Source organism: Neomonachus schauinslandi, chromosome 11, assembly GCF_002201575.2.
Source record: "Neomonachus schauinslandi chromosome 11, ASM220157v2, whole genome shotgun sequence".
NCBI classification, from domain to species: Eukaryota; Metazoa; Chordata; class Mammalia; order Carnivora; family Phocidae; genus Neomonachus; species Neomonachus schauinslandi.
The window spans coordinates 15301278-15323042 of NC_058413.1; the positions used below are offsets into that span (position 1 = coordinate 15301278).

Here is a 21765-nt window from a genome sequence, read left to right on the forward strand (position 1 = left end):
GGGATTCCAGCATCAGAGAAAGCGGAACTAATTGTTCCAACCACCTCCTTTTGGGAGGGACGGGTCGGACACTTACGCTGTCCTCCCCCCCGCCCCCCGGCACTTGCGCCGGCACGTGCAGGAAGTGGGCGGGGATCCTGGAAAGCCATATTTGGACCGGGCAGCGAACCGGAAGTGGGTTGGAGGTGTGGCGGAAGTGGTTGGGGAGAGGAGAGCGGGAGGGAGCGGTTCCCGTTTTACCGTGGAGCCGGATGTTTGCCGAGCTTTGACAGGCGTGGCAGAGGGAGCAGTGCCCGACCACGGTGAGCTGCAGGGCGCGGGGTCTTCCTGGGTGGGGAGAGGGGGGAGGTGGGAAGGAAGGGACTAGACAGGTCACCGGAAGGGACAGGATCCGGAGGGGGATGATCCGAGCGGATCCGAGGCGGGGAGCAGGAGTGGGATGGGGCCTAGGAGCCTGACTTTCCCACGGCAGGGATTCAGCCCCACTCCCGGGTCTGCAGTGACGAGACTTCATCTCCTTCGCTGCTTTTCTCCTGCACTTCCCAGGGAAGAGTCCAGGTCAGATCGCAGTCATCGAGCAAGCCCATGGGAAGGGGAAGTCTCTGATCCGATCTGGCGAAGCTCTAAGAACAAGAAATTTGGGGGAAGTATTCCAGCCTGCCACTAACTAGGCCACGCTTTCATCTCTATTTCTTAATCCCTGAAATGGGATAATTACACCTGGTACGGGTTTTGCAAACTGTGAAGCTCTGGAAAATGCACTTGTAGTTGAAAGCCTTGCTATTGTATCGTGGGATTTGCATTTTCGCAATGCTGGGGCCCCAACTAGGAGGGTGATCCCAGTGCCAGAGAATACTATTTCAAATTGTTATCTCAGCTCTTCGTGAAGATTAGGGGAGAGGCTTTACTTTGTCTTTTTATGAACCCTCTCTGAACCTTCAGAATCACATGAATGACAGTCATTTAGAGAAATGTTGAGGGATTGACCTGCATCAAAAGACCACCTTATAAAGACATAGATTAAAATCTTGACTCTGCTGTATGACCTACCTAAACAATTTGCTTATTTTTTCTGGTCCTCACTTTCCTCAAACAGTAAAATGGGCTTAGTAGTATAAACCTCACTGGTGCTGTTGTGAAGTTAAAAAGTAATTTGTCTACTTTATGGTGCTATATAGGCCCTCAACAAATACTGGTTGCCTTCTCCATTTAGGAGATGACCTCATTCATTCAGTCATTCAACAAATGACAGCATCTATGTGCTGAATAGGTCAGGGATTCTTAAATGGATTCTCAGACGGCCTGTGAGCCCCTTAAAATTGCAAAGAAGATTTCATGCATGTGCTGATTTTTCTTAGGGAAAAAGCCCACAAATTTCATCAGAATTTCGGAGAAGTCCAGAGGTTAAAACCTCTGTCTAAAATGATTTTCAAAGATTTTTGTATAAGTAGGTGTTTTACCTACGGAGAGGGGAAATACTAATCTCAGGGTAAGGAATATTTTGCACAGAGTGGAACAGGGCTTGTAGGTGACTCGAGTCTTGGGCCGCCAGGATACTTCATTTCCATCACTTTATATTAGAATTTCCCTGAGCCGGCTTCCCTCATTTTCCTACTGAGCGGGAGCTAAACTTCAGGGCTCACAGAGGGAAGCAGCTGTGGGTTGGAGGCCAGTCTGGCTGGGAGGCAGAAACAACTGTGATTAGTTTTGCTGGAAAAGGCGGTTATGGAATGGGGGAGGGGTCAGTTCTGGAAGAACAGACAAAATTGAGGAGTTACTGGAAAAGAGGTGGAGTTCAAGTTCAGCAACCCCTTTAGAGAGTGTCCGTCTCCTTCCCTCACACATACTTCAGCTTGCAGCTGTCCCTTCTAATCCTGTTCGCTTTAGTGCAAGTATTTTAGAATACTGGAGAGTTATGCTTCTGTATGGGAGGAGCCTGTGCTTCTATAGATAAGGAAATTTAAGTCTAGTTAAGGAAAAGACTTGCCCAGCATCCTTGCAACTCATTGGCTCAAGCAGGACTATAATCTACTTCTCCATATACCTCACCCCATGCCTTGTTCATTGCGTCAGGCACCCACTGTTTGCAGAAAGACTTTTGGCGTAGCTGTGGGCAGGGCTAACAGGCACCAAGTGCGTGGGCAGTGACAGAAGAGAAGGCATGGAGAGAAGGCTCAGGCCTAACAGGGGTTATTGTGAGCTGAACTCTGTGTCTTTTACCCAGTGGAGTCCCCTTTTGGGGAATACAGCCATGCAGCTGAATGGGGGAAGGAGCCTGTGGGTAAAGCAAGAGTGGATTCCTCAAGACTTAGGGTTGCCTGCATTAGAGGCTTGAAGGGGAATGGGTGAGGTGGGGCAGAGGACACAGCAGCACTCGCTGGGAGAAGTGCGTTTCCAAATAAAAGAGGGTCATCTTTCTCTGTGCTCGTGGAAGGGACTTATATTTTGGTAGTATCCAGCAGGAGTGAATAAGGGTAGCAGATAAGAGGCCGGAGGAAAGGAAGAGAAAGGTTTTTTTGGTTTTTAGTTTTTGATTTACGGCCTTTTGGCTCTTCGGCTGCTTGGCTTTGGCTCAGGAGCTTGGAATGGCTTTTGCCACTGAAACAGCGTGGTTGCTCCGGTAACAGGGTGGTTGTTGCTAGGCACAGGGGGCCGGCTTACCATCCAGAGTCCTCAGCTGTGAGGTGATGGGTGCTGAAGGTTGTCCTGTTGCCTTTGAGCCCAGAGGTGCTCGGCGTCTGGAACCTAGCTGGCAGCTGTCCCCGCTTCTCCCACCCTGTGCCTGGTCTTGTCCACACTCTTTATCTGTCCTGCCCATTCTCTGACCATATATGTCATTTTTGGGCTCCAGGAATGTAGTGGCTTAGAGCAGCCTCTTCTCTGGGGCTGGACTGAGTGGATTGAATCCCCTCCCTGAGCCACATGGTGAGTCTGGGATGGCAGGGGGATTGGCTCCCACTTAGGTCCGAGGGCAGAAGCTGCTGCCCTCAGGCTTCACACAGCCACATCCTTTACCAGCCCCAGACCTGGGCAAACCCAGCTTCCGATTCGGCTCCTCTCCCTCTCCATCTACTGTAGCTGTGGGTCTGGTTTTCACCTCCTGTCACTCAGCGCTCTGGATGCCGTGGGCTTCCCCCTTTCCCATCTGTGCTCTCCAATCCTTGGGGCAGTCTCTTGACCTTTCCCACCTTGAAACTACATCTGGAGCTCCCTGTGGATTAGAGTGGGCTTGGGAGCCCCCAGGAAGCTACAGATTGTCTGCTGTGACTGGCAGGCAGATTCCATCCCTTACTTCTTGTTCCTGTTCTGGGGCAAACCCAGCTGAGCATCTTGACCGTGGCCTTTTTTCTGTGACCCTGGGGTCTCTGGCCACCTCCTCTTCCCCGGGGCCAAAAGTGAGAGGAGGAGTAGCCAGGGCCACAGTTAACTTTTTTCACGAATGGGGTTTGGAACATCTCTGTACACCTTAGATGCTTGCAGCACCTCTCCTCTGTAACTGTTGGGGACTGGGAAGCTTCTTTGCTCCATGACCCCTGAGGAGAGGTGCGTGGACTTTTCTCCCCTCTGCACCTGGGACTGCATGACTGTACCAGATGGGCGGTGGGCAGCACAGGGCCCGGCACGGCTCGTCCCTAGCCAGCTGGAGGACCTGAGGTCAGGCACCGAGCTGCGCCATCCTCTGCCCCAGCTGCCTTTTCTGGCAACACGCCTAAACTGTGGGGAACCCAGGGTGACATGGAACTCTTGGCAAGGTTGCGAAGTGTTGAGGAACAGCAACAGGGGAGGTTGGGGGAGGAACGAATGAGAGCAGGAGGGTTTGCTGTATCAGTTACAAGGGAAACGAGGGTGTCCCTGACTTGCCACCCCCACCCCAGGTTTCTCTTCAGGTTCTGTGGAGTGAAGCTGTGGGGGACAGGCCTGGTCATGGACCCGCTTTCAGAGTTGCAGGATGACCTGACCTTGGATGACACCAGCCAGGCCCTGAACCAGCTGAAGCTAGCCTCCATTGATGAGAAGAACTGGCCGTCGGACGAAATGCCTGACTTTCCAAAGTCAGGTGGGTGCTTCCGGATCTCAGGCGGCCCTATGGTGCCTTAGAAGGGGAGTCTCCCTTTCTGTTGAAGGGGGGCAAGCAGACCAGCCCCAGGGTGGGGCTGGGGGCACACGTCCTATGGAGGGGGGGAGGATCAAAGAACACGAGTCTCAGGGAGAACACTGCCAGCCCCCCAGGTTATCCCCTGACTTTGCGGTGTTCCTCAGATGACTCCAAAAGCAGCTCCCCGGAACCTGTTACTCACCTGAAGTGGGATGACCCTTACTACGACATTGCCCGGCACCAGATTGTGGAGGTGGCAGGTGAGCATTGCACCTTTTGCCTCCTGGTCTGCCCTCTCGGCTTGAGGAAGCCCGCCCCTCGGGCCACAGGGGAAGGGACTGGGGGAGGGGCGGGGACCTGCCCTGTGGACTCACCCCCGACCCTGGGGCTCCTGAGCCACACGTACCGTTTTTTAAAATCACAGACTTGATTGTGATGGCCACTTGGTCTCTCCACCGGCAACCACATGCTGACCTCTGACCCCATTGTCTCTGTTGGCTGATGGTGGGTGGGAGACAGTGTGGCTTAGTGCCTTTGAAGTCAGAGAGTGGTTTCATTTCCAGCTCTGCTCTCTGAACTCCTTTCTTCCTCACAGGGTCGCTGAGAGGATTAGAGTAGCGAGTGTCTGTCAGAGCCTAGCTGGGAGCCAGGACATAGTTGGCCCCAAATAAGTGGCCACTAACCTCCCTTCCCTTTGCCCTGATGTCAGCTTTTCCACCCCATCAGTTACTGGGGACCAGGGAGGTGCCAGTTCCTTTTGGGGGGAACCCTACCTCCAGGGAAATCTGGAATGACAGAGCCTCCTTCCAGAAGTTAGGGGCCCCATGACCTCCTGGAGCATCAGGTTTCTGGCAGATGTGCTACCGTGCTGAGCGTGGGTATGGAGCCCCCCCTTGGGTCTTGGCCTCAGTGAGCTCCCACTTTCTTGTTCATAACGCAGGACCCGGAGCAGGGGAGGTAGCAAGGATGTTGGTGACCGATTTCTACCCTTAGGGTCCTACTACTACCAGAAGAGGAAATCAGAGTGGTAGGATTGTCTTTTCCCTGATGGTTGTCTGTCCTCACTGGTGGAGGACAGGTAACTGTAAGCCAGGATGAGAGCATGGCCCTGCTCTGAGGCATTGGGGTGAGCAAAGGAGGCCGGGCAGCGCATGGCCCTGGAGCGCAGCATGGGGCTCTGCAGGCATCTGGCTATAGGGAAACCACAGGGAGCTCTATCTCTTCTGAATGCTGGGCTCAGAGAGGGAGGGGGCAGTTGAAAGATTTGCCCCTAATTTCAGAGGCGTTTCCAGGGCATTTGTCTTCCTGGTGCCTCTCCTGGTCTGAGTCGGAGGCCTTGGCTGTGGCTCTTTCACCCCTACAGAAGCAAGGTTGAGAGTTCTTTCCTGGCCTGGTCCTCACCTGGGCACAGGAGAGTCACCAAAGGTTCCGAACTTTCTTTCCTCACTTCCAGAAATGGACCTGATTGGGGCATGGGGGTGGGTATCTGATGTGATGTAACATAGTCTCTATCCTCCTGGCCGGTGTGGCCAAGACACAAGGCAGAGCAGGGGGTGCCCACCTCCACCCCGGCACTGGGTGACCCCTTTCCCCACTGCAAGCAGAGCTGCAACATGTTTCTGTTTCCCCAGGGTATGATGAGCCTGAGGGGGCCCAGCCAGGTAGGTGTGTTCCTGGCTCTCTGTGCTTGGCCTCTGGGCTGTGGATCAAGAGGGGCTCTTGGTGGAGGCCAGGTGGGGCCAGCTTAATTGCAGCCCCACTCCAGGGAGCTGGGAGCTGGTGGTACCTGGGAGCCGGAACTAGCAAAGGGTTTACAGGAGGTTTGACAGGGTGGTGCCGTGTGGGGACACATCCAGAGCCCAAAGGGAAAGGGGCTCCTGGGGACGGAGGGGCCATGGCCCATGGCGGGGGGTGCAGGGGGGTTGGCCTTAGTGCTGGCTCAGGGCCCCACTGGTGGGGGTGTCCCCATGGCTGTGCCTCTCTGGCTGCTCCGAAGAGCGTGGATTGGCACCACCAGAGCCGGAGTCGTTTGACGAGACCATGGTGACGTCCTTCCTGGGAGGCCGGTTTCCCGGCATTAGAAACTGGAGAAAGAGCCCATGTTGGAATGGAGGATGGGCGGGGGGTTATCCCCAACTCCTCTGCAGCCTCTGTTCTCCGTGCTGGTCGTAGCTGTCTTGCTCCACATTCAAACTTGACTCAGTCTGAGTGGGTTCTTTCCAGTGGCATGCTGGCAAACATTTAACAGTTCTCTCTCTGGAAAGGGAGCGGGAAAAAAGGCTATTATTTATTTGTAGCATTTGTAATTTCTACCACAGCAGATTTTAAGCACCAACACGATGTCAACTGGCTGCAGTATTCCTGACCACTTAACAATTTAACAAATGTGTGAGCCGGCCCCAGCCCAGTGCCCCAGCCCCCACCTCCCATCCCCTGGGCCTGCTCTGCAGGTTGTGGGCGGGTGGTGGCTGGTCTGGTGGTTCCCAGAATGCCTGCTGGAGGACTGCAGTGTTGCTGATTAACACCCAGGCCACCCTGGGAGCGTTCCTGATTGGTATCTGGGGAATGCAGAGGCTCCCTTCCCAGGCAGCTTGCTCTTTTCCTGGTGCTTTCCACAAATGCCGTGTCTTCTCATCGAGCCCTTGCCCCCAGTGCCCTGGAGACATCAGTGCACCCAGCTCCTCTCCCTTTAGTCTCCAGGGCAGAAGTCTGTTCTCTTCTGAGCTCAGGAGGGAAGTTCCCAGCCTTTTCACACTTGCTTCTTGTAGCGGCAGTTACTTTGTCTGCTGGCAGATGCCAAGCCACCCAAGAATTTGAGCAATGGGACTCCACTCCAAGGAGGGGAGGACAGGGGCTAGGCCCTGGGGTCACCCGCATCTCGTTCCTTGCTTGTCTGAGAGTCTTGCCATCCAGCCCCTCACCGATCCACCTTTTGCCCCAATCCCTGTTCGACGTAATCCAACAGGTATTTTTAAGCCCCGTAGTCAGCATGGAGGATTCAGTGAGGAAAAACACGCATTACTTCCATCAGGGAGCAGGCAGTCCAGTGAAGGGGTTCTTAGAACTGGTCCGAGTCCTTTTTGAGAATATGAGCGATGTGGACCTCTTCTAGGGTATATGTGCATGTGTTTGTAGTGTTTTTCATTTATCATCATGGCCTTGGTGGAGCCCTGGTTGAGAACACAATTTCCCATTACGAGGGCCTCCTTCAGCCCCTCTGATGAGTCTTGCCTCAGCCCTGCAGAAGAGGGTCAGAGCCTTGGCAACCACTTTGGAAAAGTACTGACTCCTGGGTTAGGTCTCTGACCAAGAAGAAGCATCAAGGTCATGGTTTACTAAATATGGAGAAGGACACTCAGCAAGGCATGGGGTGGGGAGTGGGCCTTAATCCTCAGAGGTAGGTGGACAGACTCCATGCATTTCATGGGTTGTACTGGTATTTTCATTTGCCTCTGAAGCAATGGGAATTAGGCAAGTGTGGTTTGCTGTCTCTGGAGAGGTGTGAAGGTAAAGATGTAGGGAGGGTTCCTGGGACGTGGGGGAGTGGGGACCAGGCCTTGTCCTCATCGAGCTTTGTTTGATGTCCCTGATCCGTCCTGACCCTGGAAGAACATCTCACCTTGGAGGGCAGGAGCTCCCCGGCTTCTTGACAAAGCCAGATGATCAGACCATCAAATAGTGACCAGTTTTGGACGAACACCCCTGAGCGATTACAGCCAAACGAGCATTTTTCCCAAAGCATTACAAACTCCTCTGAACTCCCATGTTCTTTAGAATATCTTTCATGAGAAAGGATATGATTTTTAGAAATGTCCAGAAGTCAATCAGAGCCAAGTGTGGTTAATAATCCTAGTAATACAATCAGAAAGTGCTGCTAGTGGTCAAAAAAGAGAGCTGACCATTAAGTAATCACTCCCGTGTTCTCCTTGGCCTTGGACTTGCCCAGAAGGCAGCGTCAAGACATTTTCCAAATACACACTGCCCAGAGGGGGTGCTTCTGGAATAAGCCTGGGCTTTTAAGATGACTGTTCGACAAGGTAACAATTGCTTTGGTGGATGTGACTTCCAGTTTTTTTAGTTAGCCATTTTAAAATGTGCAATCGGTGCTATTTCAGACATTCACAGTGGGGTGCAGCCGTCTCTGTTTAGTCGCACCATTTCATCCATGCCCACACCAGATCCCATAACCATAAACAGCCAATCCGTAATCTCCCCTCTTCCAGCAACTGACAACCACTAATGTGCTGTGTCTGTGGATTTACCTATTCTAGATAACTCCTATAAACGGAGTCATACAATAGGTAGCCTTTGGGGTCTGGCTCCTTTCACTTAGCACCATGTTCTCAAGGTCCATTCACAATGTAGCATGGACCAGTACTTCATTCCTTTTTATGGCCAACCTGTATCCCACTGCATGGATATACCATATTTTCTTTATCCATTCATGCATTGATGGGCATGTGGGTGTTTCTGCCAGGTGTGACTTTTTACAAAGTCACCTTATTTTTTAGACCCCAGCTCAGTAGCCCCGAGAGCAACCTGTCCCTCTTTCTTCAGCCACACATGCTTGAGTGCAGACCCCTGCCCAGAGGTGGCTCCACTTCGGCCACTCTGGCCCCTGTTCTACGTGGCACGGGTCTCCAGGCCTGGCACCCTTCAGTTCCTCGCCCCGCTTCTCTCCGTTGATTTTCCACTCACTGCTCCATCTTTCTCCACACCTAGGAGATGACAAGTATGGGCGGAAGATCATTGTGTTTAGTGCCTGCCGAATGCCCCCGAGCCACCAGCTGGACCACAGCAAACTCCTGGGGTGAGTATCCACGGGGAAGGTAGTGGGACTGGTGCCCAGGCCCCCCAACCCCCCCCCATCACCTGATGCATTCTCCTTCCTGTCACTTCCAGTCCAGAGGTATCAAGCCGCCTCCCTCCACGCCTCCCCTCTACTCCAGAGGGAGCTATTCTTTACATTTGAGGGATAGCACCGGGCTAAGAGTTGGACCTGGTTTCTAGTCCAGGAAACTGCAACCTTGGCAGGTGTCTTCATCTCTTTAAGCCAGTTTTCCTTCACCGAGGGCATCAAAATGCAGCCCTCCTTCCTCGTAGAGTGGAGATACTGCACGCGAACACGCTTGGAAAAGTAAAATACCGTCCCCTGGTGCGGACTGATGGTTATGAGCAGCACTTCTGCTGTGCTTGCAGTTCGTCATTTACATGAATGATTAGTGTTATTTGGTGCCAGTGGCCTCTGTACCTGTCTGGGTTCTGTTAGCAAATACATGGAATAGCTCTGGTTGGTCTAGAAATCTGATGCCAGTTGGAAAGCTGATTGCAAGCAGGAGTTTGACAGACCTGTTCTTTTTTTTTTTTTTAAGATTTTATTTATGGGGCACCTGGGTGGTTCAGTCTGTTAAGTGTCTCCCTTCGGGGGCGCCTGGGTGGCTCAGTCGGTTAAGCGTCTGCCTTCAGCTCAGCTCATGATCCCAAGGTCCTGGGATCGAGCCCCAAGTTGGGCTCCATGCTCAGCGGGGAGCCTGCTTCTCCCTCTCCCTCTGCTGCTCCCCCTGCTTGTGCTCTCTTTCTGTCAAATAAATAAATAAAATCTTAAAAAAAAAATAAGGATTTTATTTATTTATCTATTTCAGAGAGACAGAGAAAGGGCAGGGGGAGGAGCAGAAGGAGAGAGTCTTAAGCAGACTCTGTGCTAAGCGCAGAGCCCAACATGGGGCTCGATCTCACGACCCTGAGATCATGACCTGAACTGAAACCAAGAGTCGGACGCTTAACCAACTGCGCCACCCAGGCGCCCCTGACAGACCCTGTTCCGATAAGCAGTTGTTATTGAGCCACCAGTGGGCCCCCGGCATGCGCTGGACCTCCACGAAGGTAGAGCCCTAACGGACTTATCCTGAGGTGCCTTAGTGCGTGTCCAGTTAGCCCCTTGCACTTCTTTCCTGATCTCTTTAAAGCACTCCCTGAAACTGAAAGCGTCTGCACTGCTCATATCAGCTCTTTGGGATCCTGAATGGTTGTGTGTGTGTGTGTGTGTGTGTGTAGGGGGAGGGGAGGGGTCAGGGACAAGCCAGTGGTGCGGCTGCAGAAGGGAAAGGGCCTGAGTGCAGAGTCCGCAGTCCTGGTGGGAGTCCAGCCCTGTGGGAGTTTTCTCTCAGGCTTTCGGAGCCCTGCTCCTGTCACCCCTCAGACGGGCAGACAGAGCCTTGTTGAGGCCCATCCCATGGCCCAGCCAGGAACAGGCCAGGGAGCTCAGCCTGAGGGTAGCTGAGTCACACACCCTACCCTTTGGTTTCACCAGCGACTGAGTTGGCAGGTGACAGACTCCTGGCCAGAGAATAGTCTGAGTGGGAGGAAGTCAGAGGAAGGAGCTGGGAAAGCACCCAGTTTTCAGGAGAGAGCTTGCTGAGTGAATCCGCACCACTCGGGGGGCTTCCTCTGACTTCTGGAAGCCCCCCGACATCCATCCTGTCCATCCTCCATCCCTTCCTGGAGGGGTCTCCCTGCCCCCATGCAGCCTGTGGGGCAGCGCTTTCCACACAGATCAGTCCCATTGTCGCAGCCTTGGCCTTTCCCGCTGTCCAGCCACATCTAGGGGGTTGAAAGAGAAAGTGCCTGAAGCTTGGATTCAGAAGACCAGTTCAATTTCTGTGCCTCTTACTAGCTGTGTGGTTGGGGCACGTCTCTTCTGAACCCTATAAAAATAAGAATTGTGCCCACCTCACGGGGTTGTCATGGGCATTAGGTAAGATAATATACATGAAATGCCCTCGTATACATTTGTAAAGTATTACAGATTTCAAGGATTTAGAAAAATGTAACTATAAAGAAAAAATATAGGCAATGATAAACAAAATCTCCCATGAACCTACCACCCAGAGAAAAAAACTGCTGTTAATATTTTCGTGTATTCACCTTTTTCTATAACTCATACAGATCTTTGTGTAGTCACCTGTGTATTTTACATAACGTTATCTTCTGAACACTAAACACGCTTCAAAGACATCTTTTAAAAACATGTTATTGGCATACATGTGTACGGAAAAGTAAATTGTCATACTACTTGATGAATTTTCAGAAACTGAATACACCCATCCACACCCACAGGCCTCCCTTTGTTCTTCTAGCTGCTTCTCCAAAGGGTAACCACTCTCCTGACACCTAATTTCACAGATTGCTTCTGTCTGCAGAAACATCCTGTGAGGTATTCTATTTATAGACGGCCTGTAATTTATTTAACCAGTTCCCTGTTTCTGGACAGTTAGCTTGCTGCTCAAAAAAAATGTTTTTTCCATTGTAAAACCGGCTGCATTGAACAGCCTTCGACAAAAATGCTTCTGTTCATTTCTGATTGTTTCTTTAGGATAACTTCCTGGATATGTTTTTACAGGGTCAAAGAGTATGAACATTTTTTAGCTTCTGATAAACATCACTTTATGGCTCTCCAAAACGCCATAACATCCAGCAAAGGGGGGGGGGGGTGTATTATCACTACAACTTTTGCTATTTTATAGTTGCAAAATGCATCTTTTCATGTGACAGCTGTTTGCAAGCTGTGAAGTGTACAAGGGCTAAATTACCGTATAGCAGTAAGGGCTGGAATCACAGTAATAATCCAGCATTTGACACTTCACATGCCTGCCTGTGTGGTCAGCAGAGTGAACTTGGGAGTTAGTTCATCTCCAGGCTCCAGCACAAGCTGTGTGACTCTGGATAAGCACTTAACCTCTCCGAGCCTCACTGCCCTCCCGTGTAAGAAGGAGATAATCTCAGCCCCAACTGTTCCGAGGAAGGCATGAGATAATGTACGCAGAGTGCTTGTCAGACACTAAAAGCTAAATATTGATGAATGGTGACTGTCATCATCATGATCGACTCTGGGCAGTCCTGCGGGGAGCATTACTCCCATTTTTCCTGCAGGTATGCCAGAGGGCCCCAGTTCCAGTCCTGGTCTCCTGGTTTCTGGCCAGGACTGCTGTTCTCCTCCTTCTTCCTCCGCCCAGCCCAGCCGCGACCCTGAACCTCCTCCACACCGTGCAGCGGGTGATTGTGCAGCCAGATCGGGCAGTACACGGAGGCGGAGGATAGAAGCAGGGGACCCCTGGGCGCCGGGTCGTGTCTCCGGGAGCCCCTCCTGAACCGAGTGGGGCTTTGCTCTTGTAGGTACCTGAAGTACACGCTGGACCAGTACGTGGAGAGCGACTACACGCTGCTCTACCTGCACCACGGCCTGACCAGTGACAACAAGCCCTCCCTCAGCTGGCTCCGGGACGCCTACCGCGAGTTTGACCGCAAGTGGGTTGGGGCCCGGGGGCAGGGGGCTGCGGAGCCAGCAGCTCTGCTAGCTTCCAGGCTGCCCTCTGCTTGCTCAGGGGCTTACTCTGTGCCGGGGGGAGGCAGGCGCCCGCACCTGGGTGAAAGCAAAGATTCTGAAGTTGGAACACCCTGGGCTTAAATCCCAGTCTCGTACTTCCTCGCTCTGTGACCTTTCCTGGTACTTAACCTCTCTGAGTCTGTTTCCTGATCTGTACAGTGGGACCACCACGGCACTTACCTCTCAGGCTTTCCCTGAGGACACAAATCAGAAAATGTACCCGGAGAACCTAGTTCTGTGCCTCTCCCAGCACACCCGCTGCTGAGTTCCTGTCGTCTCTCTGCAGGTACAAGAAGAATATTAAGGCCCTGTACATCGTGCACCCCACCATGTTCATCAAGACCCTGCTCATCCTCTTTAAGCCCATCATTAGGTGAGCGGGGCTGATGGGAGAGGACAGTGGCTTCCCTATGCTTCCTGTTGAACTCTGAACCAGATACTTGAGGAGGCCCAGCACCCTGGAGACAGGCCATTGTGGGGCTCAGCCATTGTCTGATCTTGGGGGGCTGCTGAGCGGATGGTGGAGGCCTGCCGAAATATGCCTACCCATGCCCTTTATTCTGCCGGCAGCTTCAAATTCGGGCAGAAGATCTTCTATGTGAACTACCTGAGCGAGCTGAGTGAGCACGTGAAGCTGGAGCAACTGGGGATCCCTCGCCAAGTGCTCAAGTGAGGCGGGGGGCAGGGGCTGTGTGTGCCCGCCGGGCTAGGTGTACGTGTGTGTCATGCTTGCGGGGGGGGTGGGGGGAGAACATGCCAGCCAAGGGGAGACGGAGCCTCGAGAAGCCCCGGGTGAGCAGAGGGAGTGAAGGTAGTGATGAAGAGCCTGCGCACGGGGTCAGAGAGCGCGGGCTCGGATCCTGCTTCTGTCGCTTAAAGGGCTCCTCAGCCCTGACTTGGTCGTGGGCAGAGCAGGGTTGCTAGGAGGGCCGAATGAAGTGACTCTGTGCAGGAGCACAGTGAGGGCCTGACAAACAAGGTGACTACAAAGTCAGGTCGGCGGCCTGACCCTCCCATCTGCCTCCCCAAGGTATGACGACTTCCTCAAATCCACACAGAAGAGCCCTGCCACGGCCCCCAAGCCCATGCCACCACGGCCCCCTCTGCCCAACCAGCAGTTCGGGGTCTCGCTGCAGCAGTGAGTATGGGAGAGGTGGGCAGGCCTGGTACGTGGGGGCCGCAGAGAGCGGCAGACCCCGCTCACTGCCCCTGTTCCCAGCAGCCTCCAGGAGAAGAACCCAGAGCAGGCGCCCATTCCGCTTGTGCTCCGGGAGACCGTTGCCTACCTGCAGGCCCATGGTGAGTGCCAAGGCCACTCACTGGCCACAGGGCCTCCAGGACCTGCCCCTTCCCCTTCAGCCCCGACACCAGGCCCCTCCTCAGTCTCGTCTCCCAGCTCCCCTCGGGAAGCTGCCAGGCAGGGCTGAGAGGCCCCACATGCACCAGCGCCCACACCGACCCTGCCTGGAGCCCTGAGACAGAGCGGGTCCAGGCGTCTACACCCTGCCCCAGAGCCGAGACTCACCGGCCCCGCTGTTTCCCAGCTCTCACCACTGAGGGGATTTTCCGAAGGTCAGCCAACACCCAAGTCGTCCGGGAAGTACAGCAGAAGTACAACATGGGTGAGTGGTCTGGGGGTGTGCCCAGGCCCGCAGGGCCCGTACAGATCCTGTGGAGGGGCGGGGGAAGGATGGGGCATCAGTGTGACTGTGAGGGGGCTGCTTTGCCGTCTGCTCCCCCGTAAACAAGGGCCCCACGTTCCGTTCCTGTCAGAGGTTCTGTGGCATTTGGGCTGATTGCATGGGTCCTGCTCCTGCCTGGCTGTCCCAGGCCCGCTGCCTCAGCGCTCAGGCTTCCGGGTCCCGGGTTTCAGGTTCATTCAGAGACGGGGAATCACTGTAGTGTGTGCTGGGAGGCCCCATCCTACCCAGTCCCCTCGTCACAGAGCAAGAGGGGAAGGCCTGTGCAAGAGGAAGCTCCACGGGAGGGCGGGGCTGGTGCAGTGGCTGCGGGCAGTGGGGTCTGCTTGGCCTCCAGGCCTCTAGGTGGGCTGCCTGCCTCCAGGCTAGGCCCAGCTCCTCTCCACCCCCTCCCCCAGGGCTGCCGGTGGACTTCGACCAGTACAATGATTTGCACCTGCCGGCTGTCATCCTCAAGACCTTCCTCCGGGAGCTTCCTGAGCCCCTGCTCACTTTTGACCTCTACCCCCACGTTGTGGGCTTCCTCAGTGAGTGCCCCTGTCTTCCCTCCCCCGCTCTGTGTTTTTTTCTGCTGGGTTGGAGCCAGGGCTGGACTCAGAGCAGGCAGGTTTGGCCTGTCCTCCAAGAACAGTCTGGGTGGGGTCTCCCCTCTGGCCTCGTGTCGGCCCAGCGCCGGGCCGCTGTGACCTGGGCCCTGGTTCCTTGCAGACATTGACGAGAGCCAGAGAGTGGAAGCGACGCTGCAGGTGCTCCGGACACTGCCTGAGGAGAGCTACCAGGTGCTTCGTTTCCTCATTGCCTTCCTGGTGCAGGTGAGCCCGGGGCCTCAGCCTCTGCTGTTCACCTGGAGGAGGGCGGGGGGAGGGGCCGCCACCCCGCGGCTCCCGGGTATAGGAAGCAGGGTCTGTGGCTTCCTGTCGTAGCCCCCTGATTCCCTCCACAGATTTCTGCCCACAGTGACCAGAACAAGATGACCAACACTAACCTGGCTGTTGTCTTCGGCCCTAACCTTCTGTGGGCCAAGGATGCTGCCATCACCCTCAAGGCCATTAATCCCATCAACACGTTCACCAAGTTCCTTCTGGATCACCAAGGGGAGTTGTTCCCCAGCCCTGACTCCAGGGGGCTCTGAGCCCTGCCCTGCTGCCCCTTCTTGGAGAGCCCCAACTGGGACTCTTCCTCCCGGCTTCAGCCTTATCGGAGCTTGGGGCTCCTGCCCAGCAAGGGGCCGTGAGGCCCTGCGGGCTGGAAGCTGGGGCCAGCCAGCCGGGCAGCTCTTGCTCCCCTTCTGTCCAGCCCGCCTCGCCAGCCCTGGAGGCCTCGCTGTAACCACGAGACGTTTTTCTTCGCCTTATACTTCTCACTGCCTCCTTGGATCCCTGGCTCCTTGCCAGGCTCTGCAGAGCTGGCCTTGGCTCTTCCAGCGGGGAAAAAGACTGGCCCCAGCAACTGCTTCCCCACTTTCTCCTGCCTCTCTTTTCCTGGCAACTGCAGATGCCTCTGTCATGCCAGCTGGGCTGGTAGCTGGGGCTGGTCCCCTTCCTGGCTGCTGGGGAGTAAGCAGCTGAGCTGGGCTGGCTTGGGCCCGCCCTACCAACGCACCTCCCTGCCTCGGTGAAGGCCTGTGCGCAAAGCATCTGCTCCTGTCCTCCCCTCTGAAGGTTCAGCCTTGGGTGTTGACACAGCTAAGGACTGGCAAGGCCACAGGCTGCTTCCTACTTCTGCCTCCTTCTCTTGCACACACCCTGGGTCAGCCCTTCTCAAGTGATACTGCCCCCAGGATGTTCCTGCCCCCTGGTTCTGCCAGGACTGGCAGCTTGGATGATAGGGCTGAGTCCCAGCATCCATCTGAAACAGACACTCCCATTCCTACCCAGAAGCCCCCTGTGTCTGGTCGGGCCAGTGACAAGCAGTCTCAGCCCCCCATGCCTTGCCTCCCCTCCCTTCCCACTCCCGCAGATCCTCAGCCTAAGCTCTTGTGGGCGGGTCTGTGGTGGGGTCACATGGGTCCCTGCTCCAGCCAGAAGCTACTCAGTGCCTCACGATCTGTGGCTTCTTCCTCCAGCTAGTGACTCCTGGAGGGGCTGAGCGGAGACCTTGCTAATTAAGTCAACCCCTGCGGGGGGAGTTCTAGCAACGTCCCCCAGGGCCATGTCGTCTTTAAGAAATCCTGGACCCCGATCATTGGTACTTCTCATTCCAACTGTGTTCCTTAGAATTACACGCCTTCTTGGTGAACCCTGGGGACCCCACTTCCTGCAGTCGTCCCCTGGCAGGAGAGGGAAGTACCTGCACAGTGGCCCTGCCCCCCTAGCCTTGGCCAGAGCTTGTACTGTGGGGGCCCTCATTGACCAGCCCAGCCCCATCTGCGCGGTGGGTGCGACCTGGGTCCTGACCTCACTGGGCTCTCTCCCGAGGATGCTAGCATGTTAGGACTCCCGGGGGCCTGGAGTGGCTGCTGGTTCCTTGTCAGTCCCTGCGTCTCTGGCCCGAGCCGGGCTTCTGCTTTCTGCCCTCCTTTGTGTATCAGGTGTTACGCACAGCCCCATTTACTGGGGAGCCTCATAGAACTCTTAGGTCTTTCTCCTGTCCCCTGTCCCACTGGTCTGTCCCCGGGGGGAGAGGGAGAGTACTGTGAATCAAGTGTTCACATTCACACTTAATGACTTCCTGGGCACCAATCATGTATTTCACCTTTGCACTTTTTGTATTTCAATAAAAAAGGAGATGGAAAACTGCCCCCCCACCCCCGGGTGTCAGGAAGCACACCTGAAGGCTCAGAATAGGCCGGGAAGTGTGGGTTGTGGAAGATGAGCAGGTGGGGCCTCAGGAAGTCCCCCTCCCCAGTCCATCTGACCTCGTCCTTCCTCGTCTCGTTCCCTTGGGAGTGGGTGTGAAGCCGGCTTTCTGATGTCCTCCAGGCTTGGACATGTGAACAGTGACCCCATGTTGTACGTGTGCAGCATCCCAATGGGCCGCCAAGGGCGGTACCCCATGACCACAGCCTCTTCTGGCCCTGAACAGAAGGGACTGTGGCGAGAGCAACATGGGCTTGAGTCCTGGTGCCATCACCCTCCACCAGCTCCGCTTGAGAACAGCCGTATCATCAGCCCACCTGGGACGGTCTCTTCATTTCTGAGGCTCTGAAGTGACACACACAGGACGTAACAAAGCAAGTGCCCAGTGGTGACCAGAATGACCACTGTTGCAGAGGAATGAGGAGATGGTCCCAACCTCATGTAGCACCTACGATTGGAAGCCTCATGTGACTGTTAGCTTCTTTCTCCCCACCCTCCCCTCAGCCTGAGCGCCTTGACCATTTCCACCTGCCACCCGGTCCCACCGAGGCTAGAAGAGAGCCAGTTTTCGTCTCTTGACTAGGTTTTGCTGCACTTTAAAGATTAAGATGGCAAAATTTAAGTTACATGTATTTTACCACAATTTAAAGATAATGGTTTGTCACTGGGAGGGCAGGCCAGAATTTTTTTTTTTTTTTTTAAAGATTTTATTTATTTACTTGAGAGAGAGAATGAGAGACAGAGAGCACGAGAGGGAAGAGGGTCAGAGGGAGAAGCAGACCCCCCGCTGAGCAGGGAGCCTGATGTGGGACTCGATCCCGGGACTCCAGGATCATGACCTGAGCCGAAGGCAGTCGCTTAACCAACTGAGCCACCCAGGCGCCCCCAGAATTTCTCTTGGCACAGCGGTCAACGTCAAGTTGCACCTGTCTGCGGCCTGCCTGTTGATGAGTCAGGTGATGGTGGCCGGTTCTCTTTCCCCTCCTTGCTTGCTCCGGCCGGCGGAGCGGGTCCAGAGCTGCAGGATCGAGCAGCAGTGTGAAACTGGTGGTGACAAACACAGGCCCTGAGCTGCAGGGAGCCAGCCCTCACCCCGCTGGCCCCAGCAGCAGGCCCCGGCAGCCTCTCACCGGCTCTGCTCTAAACTGGGTGACTGCTTACAACAGAGGAGCAGTATCCCAGGGCAACTCTGAGAGGGGAACAGATCAGGAGAGCTGTTTACTCGGGTTGGACTCCTGGCAGGACCTCTGCAGAGTGACTCAAAAGCCAGTTTACCCCTGCCTTGGCAACAGCAGGTCTCGGGGGGCCAAGTGTCGGGAGACGCTTTAAAGGGGCAGGACACCATCATGAGACACGGGGCAAGTGAACACTGTTTTGGGGGGGGGATCCCAACTGAAGGTGAAGACACAAGGGACAGTCTCTTCACCACTTCTGACTCGGGCTGGGTGACTGTCCCAGCTGCCTGCACGGTCAGTTATCACGGCCAGTGTCAGGTGCAGTTAAACAACAAGCTAGGGCTCCCAGGGCCCACAATAGCAGCAGTGAGCAGCCTCCTTTTCAGCCCTAGCTTTGGGCTCAATTTAGAACTTTCTCACCGTTTTCTGCCCTGGCTTCAGCCTGAAGTGGGGGCAGGGAGGCAACCCACACTACAGTTGCCCCCGTCTGTCAGGCAGTTAGTCCCTTGCCTCTAGAACCATCTCTGCCTCTGGGACACTGGCTCCGCCTCCCACTCCCGTGGCCCAGTTAGGCACGAGTTAGGAGGCAGGAGCTAGCTTTACCAGGGCTGACAGGCCTGCCACAGAAGCTCCCGGGGGCCAGGCAGGAATAATCCCCGTGGGCTCTTCTGCTCGCCGTCGTGACTCCTCAGGGAGCTCCCCGGCGCCCGGCTCGAGCTATCTGGCAGATGGGGCAGCTAAACACACTCGATGGGCCCTTGACTTCCTGATACCTCACTCAGCCCCTTCCCCTCTGGTTTGCTCAGCCACATCGCCTCCCCCTAGATTAGCAAACAGATACCAGCAGCCGAGGGAGGCCCCCTTTCCCCGCTCCTGCTGGAAGCGTGGCAGAGGCCTGGCAGCCGTTTCTCCCTCGAGCCAAAGGCTCCTGCCTCCAGGCCGAGTCGGGGCGGGGGGGGGGGGGGGGGGGGGGGCGGCGCCCCCCCCGGGGAACGAGCGCCCCCCCCCCGGGGGGGGGGGGGGGGGGGGGGGGGGGGGGGACGATGCTGCACAAGCAGCTGATGACGATGCTGGCCTTCATCTAAGGGGGCTTCTGCTTTGCGTGTCGGCTTCACACACGGTATCTCACTGACCAGTCGCATACAAGCCCCCGAAATGGGAATGGTAGAGCCAAGAAAACGAGGCGCAAAGTTTCCTGATCAACCCAAGGTGGCACTGCGGCCAAAGGTGGCCGAGCCCCAAGACGCAAACCAGCCTGCCTGACTCCGAAGCCATTCTGCACTTCGCATCCACTGCTCTTCCTCCCACGGAGGGGCCGTCGGTTAGCGGGGCCCACACACAAGCGGGAGAGCGCGGGTTAGCACTTTAGACAACTGGCAGGACAGGACGCTGTCAAGTACAGAAAAAATTTATTGGAAATCTCTCGAATACGTTTTAAAGTATAGCTCAGTATTTCCAAACAAGGTGGGCTGGAGGAGGCCGAGGGACTCTGCCACCTGGAGACGGGTGATGGGCCCCAGCCCTGTCCCGGGGGCTTCTGCAGCAGTCAGTCCAGGGGTCACCCCTGTCAGTGTTTGGGGCCGAGGGCTGAGGGCCAGCCTTGACAGTTGCTCTGCTCCTCCCATTCTCAGCTCAGGGCTCAGCCTCCCTGGCCTCTCACTGACAGGGTCCTAAAGGAAAGCCTGCTGCCCGCAAAGGCCAACAATCAGGAGTCAAAGAGGACAATGGCTAACAGGCCTTCCCATGCTCACAGTGGCTGAGATGCTGTGGCAGGACGTGGGGGGCGGGGGTGATCAACAGCTTACCAGGGCTTCACCCCTCTGAGCACTGGGGCCTGCGGGGTAGATCTGGATTGGTTTAGCAGACCATGGGTGCACTCTGGCCCTGAAAGAGGAGGGCCAGCCGGACACCACTGCTGGGAACATTTCTTTGTGGCAGCAGAATGCATGCAACAGGAGGACTCAGCCTACCTGAGACAGCCTCAGAGCGCACTCCAGCCCTCAGAGTTGAGCCTTAATCAGTGGGAACGATGTCACATGCATTTACTAACAAGCAACTGAGGACCACCTGCTCCAAGGCAGAACAGCTGCCGCCAATAACAACCCAGGTAGGCCAGGAGGAATGGGGCGGGCCTTGTTTCCCTTGGCCAGGACTACCAGGTAGGCTGGGGGAGGGAGAGATGATAGGTGGGTGAGGCTAAGTGCTTGACTGACTCAAGGAACAATACCTAAATGGTTAAGTCAATCATATGCCTAGCTTTGGTTTCTCAACAAGGAACCAATCCAGCTAGTAAACCTCAGGACGGGGTGCAGACCCTGGGATTAAAGAAAGGTGGTAGCCAGGCCCAGGTGGAAAGAGGAAAAGGCCCATAACCTAGCCCTGAGAAACAGAAACAAGTCCCCCAGAAGGAGGGGCCCCTCTGGCCTTCCCTGGGGCCACAGTGGGGCACATACATTGCACTCTATGTCACTATACAACTCTGAAGAGTTGTACACACAGAGTTGTACACATCTAGCATCCAAGACTTCCTGGGCTGCGAGAATGGAGTCAGTTGCTCTGCAGAAGCTGGGAGAGATTCAAGGCTCTCACCAGGAATATGTAGGAGTCTAAGGTAAAGCCTGTCGTCAGTTCAAGTGCAGCGATTCTGGGAGGTTCCGTTGCCCTCAGCCAGCCCTATTCTTGGAGCCCACCTTATGTATATGGGAAGGAAGATCCTCAGAGCAGCAACCCAGAATCTGAGGAGCCTCCTGAGGAGGAGGCCCTACTCCAGGAAGAGGCCCTCCACCTTCCCCAAGTGAAAACATCTAACCTCAAACATATTTTCTCTATAAAATATCTGATTTCTCTGAAAAGTAATAAATATTTACCGTGTTTTATAACCAAGGAGCAGCAATAGGGGGAGGAAGGAGAGAAAAAGAACCTTTGCTGTGACTCCCAATGAGAGAATCCTGGAGACCCAGGATTCTGCTTCCATGGAGCTGAGGAGCTGAGCACAGCCAGCCACCAGGGCTGCTCAGAGCCTCAGCTGAGAGATGGGCTGGCACAACCCTCAAGGGTGGGAATGGCTGACTCTGGAGTTCTCGCCACCTTGGGCAAGAGGCCTGTCATATTGCCAAAAGTACGGGCACAGGGGCGCAGACAGGGAAGGAGAGAGAAGACATCAAACCAAAGGGGACCAAAAAAGAGCCTAAAGGAGCCCTTCCTTCTTCCTCCCAGCACTGTCTCCTTCCTCTTTCTGCCTCCATGCCAGGCTCTGGGCCAGGAGCTGGAATGTCAAGTGCTTGATGGTAAGTCAGCAAGGGGCCAGCTGCAGGGAGGACCCAGGGCAGGGGGCCGGCAGGAGGAACGGGATGACAGCCATTGTGAAGCAGTCGCTGATGGGCGGTGGAAGCAGATGGCCCTGCCGAGGGCCCTTTTGTTATAAAGTGTCTTCCAATCTCCAAGGCCAGGGGGTGAGTCTCTCAAATGCTATCACCGGGCTTGACTGCTGCCATGGAGTCTCCAGGAGGTGTCAGAACAAGGACTTCCGGGTCCCCATGGGGGAAACCAGCCTCTCCTCCACCTGGAGCAAGATGAGGGATGGAAGCAGCTGATGAGTGGGAGGCTCTGTCTC

The 21765-nt window shown here is 55.2% G+C and overlaps 2 protein-coding genes across 3 annotated transcripts in view; one reads left to right on the forward strand and one right to left on the reverse strand.

The window, feature by feature from the left end:
* The first annotated feature begins 222 nt into the window (after positions 1 to 222).
* Positions 223 to 17024, forward strand: ARHGAP1 (Rho GTPase activating protein 1). Of its 2 annotated transcripts, XM_021684787.2 has the most exons (14): positions 223 to 302; positions 3876 to 4057; positions 4261 to 4356; positions 5728 to 5757; positions 8819 to 8906; positions 12269 to 12400; positions 12766 to 12852; positions 13050 to 13148; positions 13510 to 13617; positions 13702 to 13778; positions 14024 to 14101; positions 14578 to 14706; positions 14888 to 14991; positions 15123 to 17024. In XM_021684787.2, the coding sequence occupies exons 2-14, from the start codon at positions 3925 to 3927 to the stop codon at positions 15309 to 15311; spliced, it is 1350 nt and encodes a 449-aa protein (XP_021540462.1). In that variant the 5' UTR covers positions 223 to 302; positions 3876 to 3924; the 3' UTR covers positions 15312 to 17024. The 2 variants fall into 2 exon arrangements, with proteins under 2 accessions (XP_021540462.1, XP_044775095.1); XM_044919160.1 differs by lacking the exons at positions 223 to 302; positions 5728 to 5757 and having other exon boundaries at positions 3655 to 4057.
* Positions 17025 to 19546: 2522 nt separating this feature from the next.
* Positions 19547 to 21765, reverse strand: part of ATG13 (autophagy related 13) — a 55410-nt gene continuing 53191 nt past the window's right edge. Inside the window, exon 21 of the mRNA XM_044919141.1 lies at positions 19547 to 21714. The gene's annotated coding sequence lies outside the window, so the exon portion shown is untranslated. The remainder of the gene's footprint in view (positions 21715 to 21765) is intronic.